The sequence below is a fragment of the Hoplias malabaricus genome, chromosome 7 (assembly GCF_029633855.1).
Source record: "Hoplias malabaricus isolate fHopMal1 chromosome 7, fHopMal1.hap1, whole genome shotgun sequence".
In the NCBI taxonomy this organism is placed as follows: domain Eukaryota; kingdom Metazoa; phylum Chordata; class Actinopteri; order Characiformes; family Erythrinidae; genus Hoplias; species Hoplias malabaricus.
In genome coordinates, this window is record NC_089806.1 from 11,561,315 (window position 1) to 11,574,515 (window position 13,201).

Genomic DNA, 13,201 nt, shown 5'->3' on the forward strand with positions numbered 1-13,201 from the left:
ATGCATGGTCCACTCCAGACACCTTACTAATTACACTGGTAGGATTAGGATATCTTTTGACCTTTTTGGTATAGTTTGGTTCTATTTCAAACACACTCGAGCCCTACAGAGCGGGTTAGAAACTTGGTCTAATAAAATGGTTAAGCTTGTTAGACATAAGAGAGCCCAGAGAGGTGAACCCCCAAGTTTTAGATATGAAGCCGAAGGCAACGTCGAAGAACCTGCTCTCGAGGCTGTGTTTGAACAAGACCTACCCATAAGTAATTATGCAAATAACCCTTCAGCATGCAAACATCAACACTCCATATGCACTCATACACTGAATGGAAGACATCAGCTCTGAAAATGTGTTTGAATATGCTTGCTGATCTCACCTCCCTCCACAGCAAAAGTTCTTTTCAGCTCCATGCTCCCTGCCAGACCATAAAACTGAAAAAGGGGGGAATGTAGTGGAGTATGGATCCAGATCAAGAAATGAAAAATTAAGACTCTGACTCTCCATTCTGTTTTGTATGGAGGGAGAAGACGGGACCTGCATTCCACAGAGTGTGTGTGTTGAAAGACTACATACCCCCACACACACGCAAACTCACGCACACACCTATATCTGATATCGAAGGCTATCATGAAGGAACACTTTTCAGTGACCCCCAGGATGGCACTGAGTCATCTTCTTTAAACTTTATGATGACCAGACGACTAAGACCCCCTTCGTCTTCTGACACTAAGTGGTACCCCCCAATTTTATGACCCCATTAAGCCTAAAAGATCAATCAGAGCCTTGGAGATCGGGATTAAAGAACCCCAGCATTTATTATCGTCAGCGTCGGACTGGCGAACAGCAATCTTATCGCAAAAAATCAACAGACGGCACAGGACTGCCTGATGGTGGCCTCCCTCAACCCGAGTTCAAACCAGACAAACAGCAAGGATCAACAGTGCCTCCAAGTGGACATTTGCGAAATCATTTTTCGCCATCTCTCCCTATAACAAAGGATATTGGACGCATGTTTTTCTGCTGAAACTAAGCATGTATTATGCAATGTGTTATTAATGTTATCCTCTGTTATTCTCAGGTGACTGTCTACTAACTAACCGAGTAATGTGAATTACTGTTTTAATCACGAGGAAAAATTCCTGTCTCAATTTAGAAAAATTAATTAATCTCTAACATCTAGAATAGTGGATAATATACTCGGTATATATATATGTATATATATATATATATATATATATTTGATAAAAATACTGCAGTATACTCATTATGCTATATTCAAGTATGCATGAAGTATTTTTATTAATTAAGGTTATGTATTCACCCAGAAAATGTGATCTTTTTCTTTCTCTGGAACTGGAGATGGTCACGTGGACTCCCCAAACTCAGGAACCAATCAGAGGATGGAGACACTCCCAAATGGGCGTGATCGCGCCACCTATAAAAAAGGGAGTCGCGTTCCCTTACGCACTCTTCTCGCTTATGCTTTTTCTTCTTGCACTCTCGACTCTTCTTTCACTCTCGTTTTCACTCCTTACACTCTCCCTTACGCTCTTTACACTCTGTTTTCTCTCTATGCTGACAAGCCAACTCTTCCAAAGATTCTTAAAAGAAGACAGACCTTCATGCGAACTAGCAGGAGACGCCTTGTGCCAGTTAGCATTACAATACAGAAACTAAAAGAGTAAATGGTCAATTAATTGTCAGTAAGTTTTTCATTTGTGTTTGTAGCCAACCCAAGTTTAATTTTACGACTGATCAAAGCAGGTGAGACTTATTTTGGCCAGAATAAGAGCCAACGCTGAAATTGAGTGAAAATTGTAAAAATTGGTAATAATTATTATAAGTGATAATCACCATTAAACATAACCAGATCAAATACTGTTACTACGCTACAAAATGTATTACATACATTTTGGGGCGGCTGTTCAAAAGGCCCAGTGTTCATAACAGACTATGATCATTCAGTACATAACAGCTTAAATGTGTATGTTAATATTTTGTTATACTTATAAATGTGCATTTAGCCATAGTTATTTCTAATTGGTTGAAGCTCTGTCACATGACTTGTGTGAGTTTCCAGCATCGTCTACTAGGGGAGCAGTTAAGTGCAGCCACCATAGTTCCTTCTCAGTCCGCATTGTGTTATTCAAAACTAGCCAATGTGCGTCATTGATGAAACGTGAGTCAAATTTTATTAATTCATATTAGTACCTTGATGCGAAGGAAATGCCGCGAGTTCATGTTTATGAGCATTATTGCTTAATTAGGAGAGTGTGTTCAGTCCATGTGCTCCTTTTGTACGTTCCGTTTCCCTTCTCTCGGTTGTGTACTGTGAATTTATTTCCTATTGATAGTGTCCTACTTTAAGTGTAGATTTATTCATTTTTTATGGTCTGTGTGTTAAAATTTACAATCTTGTATGTGTTTGTTTTCTACAGACCACCACACACACATAGCTCTCATTCCTCATGTCCATGGACTAATAAATTCTTGATTTAACTCTGGCCTCGAGTGGTGTTCTGGCCGACACACCCGATTGAACACAGACAAACTACGTATCAGTGGTAGCCTCCAAAGATTTACAGTGGTCTCCACCACAGAATGCCTGCTGCATTTTGTTCAGTTGATCATTCAGATCTTTGGTGATTAATGGCGTGTTGTTAGGAAAACAATGCACCCTCCTGATTGGAACAATTGTGTATAAAATAAATGCTTCCCTCTGTGAAAGTTTATTATATTTAAGGGGTTGGAACTATCAGGTAATTATATGCGTTGTTGTCATGGGATCATTCTTTATTGTAGTTCTGATAAACAATGTTAGTGAAATTAGTTGTTGATAGGTCACAGGTTCAATACATTATTCCAGGCCCTGTTTGGAGGCGGGCTGGTAGGGGTTAGTGGGTTGCTTGTTTCTTTTCCATAACAACAGTAAACAAGAATCCTTGGATTACAAAATCTATTTCCATATTGTGACCTGTTTTTGTACTGTTTTGTACCAGAGAGTGGTGCTGCAGAGACAGAACTGACCACAATAAACATGTTTTTCTTTTATTGTTTGAAAATATATTTTGACACTTTAAGCAAGGTTGGGATATTTTGCAGCTGTTAATGAAAACACATCATAGGGTGTAGTAAAATTTTAACTTTTTTATTATTATAGTTTATGATGGGGAGGAGGGAGCTTAATGTTTATTCCTGTTTTATATTTAGGTCATGGCATCATTCTTTAATGAGTTTATAGCTTTAATGATGAAAAACGTGAGAGAAATCAGGTGTTGATATGCCAGGTAAAGCTGTTGCTTTATGATGAGTATCAATGGAGAAAAGAAATAAACGTATCTATTAAGCCAGTAAGCTTTTTTCATGTTAGCATTTGCACCCGGTTACTCAACCTGAAGCTTTATTCCGGTTGTTGTAGTGTATCTCCAGTCTGTAGAGGACGTTCATTTCTTTACCTCCTACAGGAATCCCAGCAACCTCAGGGAGTTCAAAAGTCTGGAAATGTGAAAAACACAGAGCTTCAAAGCACATTCGCCGGTGTCAAATCAACTCTACATTATTAGTGTTGATGAGTGTTACTATTTTACACTTAAAGTGGTAATTTAACAATAAAAGTGTTGATTAAACACTGGTGAAGATGTGCTGAAGAATGTCTGTGCTTCCATAAAAGAAGTGCAGCAAAAATGTTATGCTTGGCATCTGATGTTTTCTGCTTTATTTTTGTTGATGGAGTACTTTTTAAGAATAATTACAGAGTAGACAGGAAGGGAAAACTCTCTCAGAGCAAGAGGAGGAATATGTTAAATATATATATAGTATCTTTCACCTATACCCAAGGACACTTTACAAATGCGTACAAAAAAATCATTAACATCAGAGAGAATGAAACAAAAAAGAAAGCATTCTTAGATATGTTTTCAGCTAGGCTTTGGAAATGGAAAGAGAGGAAAAGAGTTCTGAAGGGTGGGGTCAGCAAAACTGAAAGACCTGATGCCCACAGAACAAAACCTAGACCTAGTAATGGCCAGAAGACCAGAATCAAAGAAACTAAGTGCACAGATGTAGGAGAGAGGACACATGGGTGGGAGCAAAGCCTTGCAGAGCCTTAAATATCAACAGTAGGTTTTTATAAGAGAAGGGTTTTGTAACTGGGAGCCAGTGAGATTTCTTACTCTTTACTAAGACTCAGGCCACAGAAATTTGAATGTACTGAAGAGGGTGAAGAGTTTTACAAGGTAAGCCATGAAATAGTACATTGCAGTAATCTAACTTAGTCCGAGATTTAATGTTAGACCAAGCTGAAACGTCACCAAAAGGGGACAAGTGCATCAGCAACAGCATCAGCAACAAGAGTGCAGTCTGAACAGGCAGAGTTCGACTGAATAGATACAGACAAACACACATCCTGTTTTTAATGAGTATATGAAGTTTCAGCCCATAATAACCATGTCACAAGTTTCCATGACTTTTTTGATATTTTTCATCAAAGTGTCCACTAAAAACTAAGAGGAAGCTGGGGAAAGTTGTGGTAAAATGGTGGCGCATATTTACCTGAACTGCAGATTGCCTGAACGTTAAATTAAGTTGGCCTTTGTACCTGAGCCACTTCTCAGTTAATGTAAACATCTCGTATAACTCAACTGTACTGTGCAGGGAGTTCAGATCGAGTGATATACAGATTCCCTTGGATGCTTTTATAGCTTGGATCAACTGTGTTTGATTAGGGTTAGGACTGAACTCTGTAGCTGATCACCAGAACAAGGATTAGCCACTGAATTAATGTTTAGCTGTATTTCTGTATTTCAAGATGATTGCAAAATGTATTTCCAAGCACAGTGAACCCTAATGGATCTAACCCCACCTCAAACCTAGCCAACAACTAAGGCTGGCCATAGACGGAGTAAAATTATAAATCTATTTAAATGAACTAATCTAGAACAGTAGCCAGGATAATATTTTATTTCTCAAAAGTGTTGCTTACCCCTCCGCCGACCCTCCAGACTGCCATGGTCTGGAAGCAATCTTTCTGGATTTGGCCAGAGTAACAGGGCCCTTCTTTGGGTGATGTTACAGTGGGAGGACAGCGGAAAAGCACCATGTGACGGACCAAGTCGACATTCTCTATCAGAGGCTCCACCTGGAAACAATATATAAACCCTGAAATCTACTGTAATGACTTTAGATTTATATCTCTAAACAAAACTTCAGATCACAATCAAAGCTGCAGGGTTGTCCAGTTCATGTGAGGCCAGATGAAGTGCAGTTTTCTTACCCGATAGATGTGGTATTTTTGATCAAGTGCAGGGATTCTCATCATCTTGCAATGGTAGTATGTGTTCAGGGCTGGGACATTAAACTGTAAAAGAAGGTTTGGGACAGAGATTTTTTTTTTTTTTTATTATTTCTTTTTTCTCATTCTTTTATTCCTTTCCTAAAGTGTGTGCTCACTGGGATGATAAAATGGCTATATTCTATATATTTTCATAGTAGATACCATGATTCCTGCTTCCTATCATCACTCTAAATAAACGTACTTACAGCTCAAACAATGAATTATGCAGAATATTTTAAATAATTATAGAATTCCTAATGAACACTTTGCAATTTGTTATGTGTGAAACTTTTACTCAATTATTGATTCCTGATTGTGGGTGTATTTTGAAATGTATTGTTTACATGTACTTAAGTACATTAAAAGATAGGGTTATTTTTCTTTCATAGATTATGTGAAGAGTTCTTTTTCCAGTGAATTTCTAAGTACCAGATTAAAACACCATGGATGTGGGTATTAAAGAAGCCTCTTAATTTAAATTAAATCCTTATGCAATGCATAATTTGAAACTAATATTAGGAATGCTAATTTGTGTAGTTTTTTGTGAAGTGTGTAAATACAATCAACAATAAATGAACGATTGTACTTCATCTGTAAATATGCACTAATTTCCTCCCACAATCCAAATACATGTTTGTAGAAGCATTGGCTCTGTGAATCTGCCCATAGCTCTGAGTGACTTAGAGAGTGTGTGATGCCCTTTGATGGACAGGGGCCCCTTCCAGGGTGTATTCCTGCCTTGCGCCCAGTAATTCTGTGTAGCCTACAGTCAGCCACCCCCCACCCACCCTGAACGGGACAAAGAAACATTACAGAACATGAATAAGGGAATGAATGAACTAATTCAGCCTTACGTTGGTCATGGTCAGGTCAAAGTATCTGCTGTCCGGCAGACTGGCCTTGGGCATGAACTTCAGCAGGTTCACCTCCTTGGTGCCCCTCTGGCTCCCATGGTAGGTGAAGTCATCATTCTTTCCATAGGCATAAATCAGCTTCACTGCCACTTCCTTATAAAAGATAGGGGTTTTTTTTATGCAATATGTAGATACTGTTTAAATTTTAACATGGAGGCACAACACATGGTGGCCATTTGGAACTGGGTTTATTTAAATATATCAGGGTTGGCCAATGTGGGCATGTGAAAAAACAAATATAAGGGAACTGCACAGGCAGTACCCTCCTCCTAGCTTTATTGTTAGTGTTGTGTTAGAAGCAGTTTGAAAAGAAGTCTGATTTCACGTGAGAAAGCAACATTTAGCCTTCACAAGTAGAATTAGCACCTACTAAAAAGGTAATGATAAAAAAAAAAAAATTTAACTATTATAATATTATTAATACATATTATTAAATGTTCAGAAGATATCTCTTTTAGGGAGAAAAGGTGTTTAATGTAATGGAACAAACACACAGTGTACAGTGTAGTTACTGTCCACCTCAGGGCTCCCTGCAGAAAATAGACCTCTCTCTGTATGAGACCCATCTACAGGAGTGAAATCACCTGAAACACACACACCTGCCGATCCACAGGGGCTTAAAGTCCTGTTTTTTGTTCTTTTCTGTAGCAGTACCACAGCCATTTCTGAGGCTGATACAGATGAGACAGCAGCAGAATCTGAAGACGAGCTGAGTGTTATGAAATGACTGTGTTTACTCACAGTGATGGGGTAATCGTTCTCATCACAGGCACTGATTGACCTTTGGAACTTCATCACTGTTTGTCCATCTGTTTCGGTCAGAGAGAGCCATTCATAATCCTGTTGCTTGTCCTCTAGAGGCAGGGAATTCCCCACCGAATGTCTGTCCTTCACAAAACACACACAGGATGCTCAGTACAGAGGTACATTTATGGCACATCATCACATTTTAGTATTTCACGTCTTTAAATGTACATATTTATGTGTTATCAGAAATTCCACAACAAATTGAGATGGCCACCAGGACTGACCAGCTCTGTGTGGGTTGAGGAGTGTCATAATCAGTACTGTTTTTATAAATGCCGTTAACATGTTTTTGTAGTTTGACTCGTTGACTTGCACTATTCCTCACCGTATAACTGTGCACCACATTGCTCTGCCCACTGTGTGGGTGTTCCTCCGATGTACCATTCTGCCCTTCACTTTGTTACAAATGCTCACTTTAGAACTTTACACTCTGGTTAACTGGTTGTTGTTACACACGTGTCGCAGTGTACACTCGCTCACACTCATTTACAAAACACTGTTTAGTCAGTCACCACCTTGCATATAGTACAAAACCTGTTGCTACCAGTATCTGTTACTTACAACAACAGGTTCTCAACTACCATCCAACTGAAAATCCCCCAAACAAACACCATTTTGGGCTCCTCATCTTTTCAGTCATCTGCTGCTAAAGATTGGAATACACTTCAGATAACTCTGGAGGCTTTTATTCATTCATTCATTCATTCATTCACTCACTCATTATCTGTAACCGCTTATCCGGTTCAGGGTCGCGATGGGTCCAGAGCCTACCTGGAATCATTCGGCACAAGGCAGGAACACACCCTGAAGGGGTGGCACAGGGTGGCACAAACACACATATTTACACACAGCCATGGACACTTTTGAATCGACAGTCCACCTACCAACATGTGTGTTTTGGAACGTGAGAGGAAACCGGAGCACCTGGAGGAAACCCACGTGAACACACCACTTAATTCCTATTTCAAAATTTAAGAACTGCATTAGCAATATTTTTACTGGACTTGCGGTAATGGTGGACACTGTGTAAAATGTGTGACGCAGCGCTCTGCTGCTAATCCTGAAAACTTTGGAGTTTTCCTCAAAATTGAATGGAATCATAGCAGCCCTCGCAGAAACTAGAAAGGAGATAACTGACTGTGCAGAGCGAGTAGTTCAAACCGAGTTACAAATTTCGATGGCTGAAGACAAGGGTTTAGGCTAACACCTCTGGTGTTTTTATTCTAAAACACTGGAGGGAAAATCTTTAGACCTAGATACCAGGTCACGACTGAATAACCTGAGGCTGGTAAACTAACATGAATGCTAACAGAGGGATACTAACAGAGGGATCAGACCTGTGCTTATTTAAGGAAAACGGGATACAAGAGGTGTTGGTGGTTGAAAGCAAAATTGTTCTGGAAAGAGCACACCAGGTCGGGCCAAAGAGGGATACTAATGCTCCACTAAGAATGCTCATAATGAAGTTCTTGAACTACAGGGACAAATTCAAAGTCAACCACGCTGCCTGGGCTTCTACAAGAACCAACAAGTGAGATTTTTTTCAGGTCTAGATGGGGAATCCACAAATAGCTAAGGAGCATGGCCCTGTTCGCCACTGATTGTACCGGCAAAGCTTTTGGTGACATATAAAGAAGAAACCCGCATCTACAACACTCCAACAGAGGCACAATACTTCATTGCGAAGATCAGAAGCAAAACATGTGAGAGCTAATTGGGAACCTAAGCAGTGACACAATGTGGATACCTACAATAAGTCCTAGCCGCTGATTAGGGCTATTTTGTTGTCAAGGGATTGTAGGTAATTGATAGATGAGACCTCATGGACTTAATGAGCAGCTCCCATGGATGACATACTACATTCTCTCTGTCAGAAGGATAGGAGGAATATGAATATATCGAAATGGGCATTTCATTTTTGATAACGTCTGCCACATAATCTGGATATTCTCTTTAACGTCCTAACTGGGGTTAACAGCCTGTTTCTTTATTCTATCATTGGCACAGCAATACATTTTGAAAGAGAATTTAATAAATGCAGACCATTGTGTAGTTTGGTTATATGAAAGCAGCACTGGGTGCTTTTCTGTTGATGTTTGCTAATTAGTTTGTGACTAATTGTATGTTAGTAGGTTATCCATTTTTGTAGATATTTTAGGTCATTATTCCTCAAAGTTTAAAGCTTAATTTTATTCCTTGGAACTGTAGAGGTTTACCCAAACTTCAACAAATCAAACAGGTTATGAATAGGCTGAAGGATATGGACTCTAGAATTGTTTTCATACAGGAAACACATATATTTGAAGAAGACATTATTAAAATAAGAAGGAGGTGGCAGGGTAATATATTTATAGCATCCATTAGGGCTGGGAGGTATAACAATAATACCATGTATATCGCTGTATTTAAAAATGTTGACGGTATTTATGACATGTGTGTGGTGTGTCTAATTTAATTTAAATACTCAGAAAATCCTTAACTCGACTTTGTGTTCACAGGTATATGGCTTTATCCTCTAAATATGTGCGTTTTGAGGCTCAGTTCCCTGAAAAATCTGCTGTGCAAGTGCCTGTTACTGGCAGCTGTGCTTCTAAACAGTGTACACCATCTTATTTCACTTATTTTTGAACTTTTCTGTCCCTTCAGCACCAGTCGCTGAAATTTGCTCTCTCAGAAACGGGTTTATATCATCAAAACGTGTAACTGTCGGCCTGTGTTTAGTTAAATTAACTCTACTTTGTGCTCACAGATTTAAGGCTTAGCGCAGCCCAACAGATCACCCCCTCTCCACGGCAATACCGTATACTACAATATATTTTGAGAAAGTATGACGGTATGAAAAATGTGAATACCGCCCATCCCTTTGCATCTCAGCCTAGTGGAGTTATGACTCTAATTCACAAATCATTCTCATTCCAAGTGGTGAATATAATCAAGGATAAGATGCGCAGGTATTCAATTATTCAAGGTTCACTTCTGTCTTAAAAGTTAAATTAAGTGAATTTCTATTGCCTGAATCTGGATGACCCCAATTTTGTTTTCGAAGCTATTTCTTACACTCCCTACATTTGAAGGTCAATTTGTAATAGCAGGTGATTTTAACTGCATATTGAATCCGAGTAAGGACAGGTCCACAGTTATATCCCATAATAGATGCCGATCTGTTATTTGACGATTTACTGAAGAATTAGGTCTGTTAAATATATGGAGGAAAATAAATTTAGAAGGTAAGGCTTATTCATGTTATTCTAGTACTACCGGAACATATTGTCTCATTGATTATTTCTTGGTTTCGAATGGGTTATTTTATAAAATACAGAACTGCTTTTATGATAATACAGTAATTTCAGATAATGTACCATGTTGTTTAGTTTATGAGGATAGTAAGCTAATAAAAGACTCCTTAAGATGGCACTTCTGGCATATCTGGTTACAGGATCAGGAATTTATAAACTATGTGAGTTAGTGTGGTATTTTTTTAAATAAATACAACACAAACATCTGCCTGCACAAAGTGGGAAACTTTTAAAGCTTTTCTAAGGGGACACATAATAAGCTACACAAGTCCTCAGTCTAAAAAACCACATCAAAAAAGACAGTATTTGGAAAGTAAAATCAAGGTAAAAAAAAAAAGATCAAGGCGATAAACCAGGTAAACTTTTAGCATGGCAGGTTAAATAATTAGAAACAAGAAACTTAATTACTTCAATTATAAGTAACAACGTAAATTTTATAGAAACAATTTAAATTAATGATGCTTTTAAACCTTTTCTGAAAAACTGTATAATAGTTAAGTTAAACCTGATCCAAAGTATATGAGTGCTTTTATGGATGGATTGGTAATACCAACCATATCAGATGAATACAAAGGGGTTCTGCAGTCGGAAATTACCATAGAAGAAACTGAAAGTGTAATTGATGGTATGAATGCAGGGCCTGATGTCTTACCAATGATTTCTATTTATATTAAAAAAAATTAAAAGGAGGGGTGGCACAGTGGCGCAGCAGGTAGTGTCGCAGTCACACAGCTCCAGGGGCCTGGAGGTTGTGGGTTCAATTCCCGCTCCAGGTGACTGTCTGTGAGGAGTTGGTGTGTTCTCCCCGTGTCCTCGTTGGTTTCCTCCAGGTGCTCCGGTTTCCTCCCACAGTCCAAAAACACACGTTGGTAGGTGGATTGGTGACTCAAAAGTGTCTGTAGGTAGGTGTGTGTGTGTGTGTTGCCCTGTGAAGGACTGGCGCCTGTTGAACTCAGATCTTAAAATAATGCGTAAAATTTTGGCAAAGCGTATTCAAAATTTACTCAAATTTTACAAAAGTTTTGTAAAAGCAAATCAAATCAAAACGTTTCTTAGACCTCCACGATTTATAGTTGAAAAAAATTATGATGATCACTTAAGAAATCATATCAGAATGTTTTTTATCTACTTCTCCAGAGAGCTCATTGCACAAGCTTACTGCTTGAAACAATGGTCTGGAAACATTTCAGCAGCAGACTGGAAATTAGCTTGTGATGAAATTCACACTGAGTCGATGGATACACGCCTCATATACACAATATAATTGACTAATGCGAACTTATATAACCCCTGTGAACCTAAATTTGTAGAATTAAAATATACCAGATATTTGCACTAAATGCATAAAGGCCAAAGGTACTTTGTTTCATTGTGTGGGGCAGTGTAGAAGAATTGAAACATTTTGGGAGGAGATACGAGAGACGTGTGAGCAGATTATTTCTAAAGATATTCCATTGGATCACAAGTTGTTTTTATTAGGTATATACCCAGAAAATCACAATTATAATTAATATAAAGTGATACTGATGGACCTTTATTTTTCTAAATGTGAAAAAATGTAATAGCACTGTTTTGGAAAAAAACATATAACCAAATAAAACCAAATATTTCACATTGGAGAAGACACATGTTACTAAACCTCCCAGTAGAAAGAATAACATACATGCTGAAAAATGACTTATATACAAAGTTTAGATTGTACAGACATTCAATAGGAAGAAAATATTGTTTGTTGTAAACCACACAAATTCTGATTAAATGAACCAGTTATTATGGCAGAGAAAATGTAAAAGAAAAAGTAAGTGATATTTTAAAACAAAATGCTGTTTGTAAATTTGCAAAATTGAAACTACATCTAAGATGAGGATTACCATATGTTTTAAAGGAAGCTAATTTTTTTCCCTCTCTTTCTTTAATATTATTAATACCTTTCTTTAAAAGTTATGTTAAATTTACAATCACTGCTAGAGTAATGTTTAGGAATCTATAGTCATTTTGTAATTGATTTCTTTTCATTAAAAAAAAAAAGAAAAAGAGTAACTTACTGTAGCTGAAATAACCAGTAATCTGACCTCGTCTGGTTGTGGTCAGGCACCAGACAGGCACTTTGCCAAAGCCTGTACCAAGCATTACATGGACACAGCAAAGCAGTAAAACATTCAAGAGAAGTTACCACATTTAGCACAAACTCTGCAAGGAACAGGACTGCAGCTGTAAGAAAGCTGATTTTTGAACAGTGGCCCTGAATCGTGCACGTTATCCAACTTTTTACTGCAGTGTCTCTACAGTGGTGTCTTGAACACTGCTCTAGTGTAGTGGAGTATGGATCAAATCAAATAAAGAAATAAAGAAATGGAAAGTTCTGAATAAGAACTCTCCACTCTAATAAGGAGTTTGTTTAGAATAGAACCCCACATTCCACAGAACTGCGTGTGTGCAAAGACGCTGCACCCCCCCCCCCCCCCCACACACACACACACACACACACACACACACGCACACAAACTTACATCAAAGAACTCACCAGGACGCTGTCCATGACCCCCTCATCTCCACCATGAATGAAAGATAACAAGCCAGTTATTATGCTTTTAGGCAGAGGGGAGATCAAACAAAGTGGGGAACAACTGTGGGTGATAATTCGGCTTTATGGCTGTGGCGCCTAAATGGCGAAGCCTTATCTCATGTGAAAATCAACAGATGGCAGCGCCGACTGAACTCGAGTTGACCTCCGAGTAACCCATCCGCACAGGACGAACAGCATGGACCAACAGCGACCCCAAGTGGACGTTTGCGAAATCGTGTTTCGCCCTACTGACTCCTAAATGCACACTAAGCAACGAGCGTTCATGAA

The 13,201-nt window shown here is 38.6% G+C and overlaps 1 protein-coding gene across 1 annotated transcript in view; it reads right to left on the bottom strand.

Moving 5' to 3' along the window:
- The window catches only part of LOC136702637 (DBH-like monooxygenase protein 2 homolog), a 39,454-nt gene that overhangs the window by 13,213 nt on the left and 13,040 nt on the right, over nucleotides 1–13,201 (bottom strand). The window contains exons 2-6 of the mRNA XM_066677785.1: nucleotides 6,982–7,132; nucleotides 6,185–6,333; nucleotides 5,271–5,354; nucleotides 4,980–5,135; nucleotides 3,391–3,493 (exon numbers count right to left, since the gene is read on the bottom strand). Of these exons, the coding sequence (XP_066533882.1) occupies nucleotides 3,391–3,493; nucleotides 4,980–5,135; nucleotides 5,271–5,354; nucleotides 6,185–6,333; nucleotides 6,982–7,132 (643 nt within the window). The remainder of the gene's footprint in view (nucleotides 1–3,390; nucleotides 3,494–4,979; nucleotides 5,136–5,270; nucleotides 5,355–6,184; nucleotides 6,334–6,981; nucleotides 7,133–13,201) is intronic.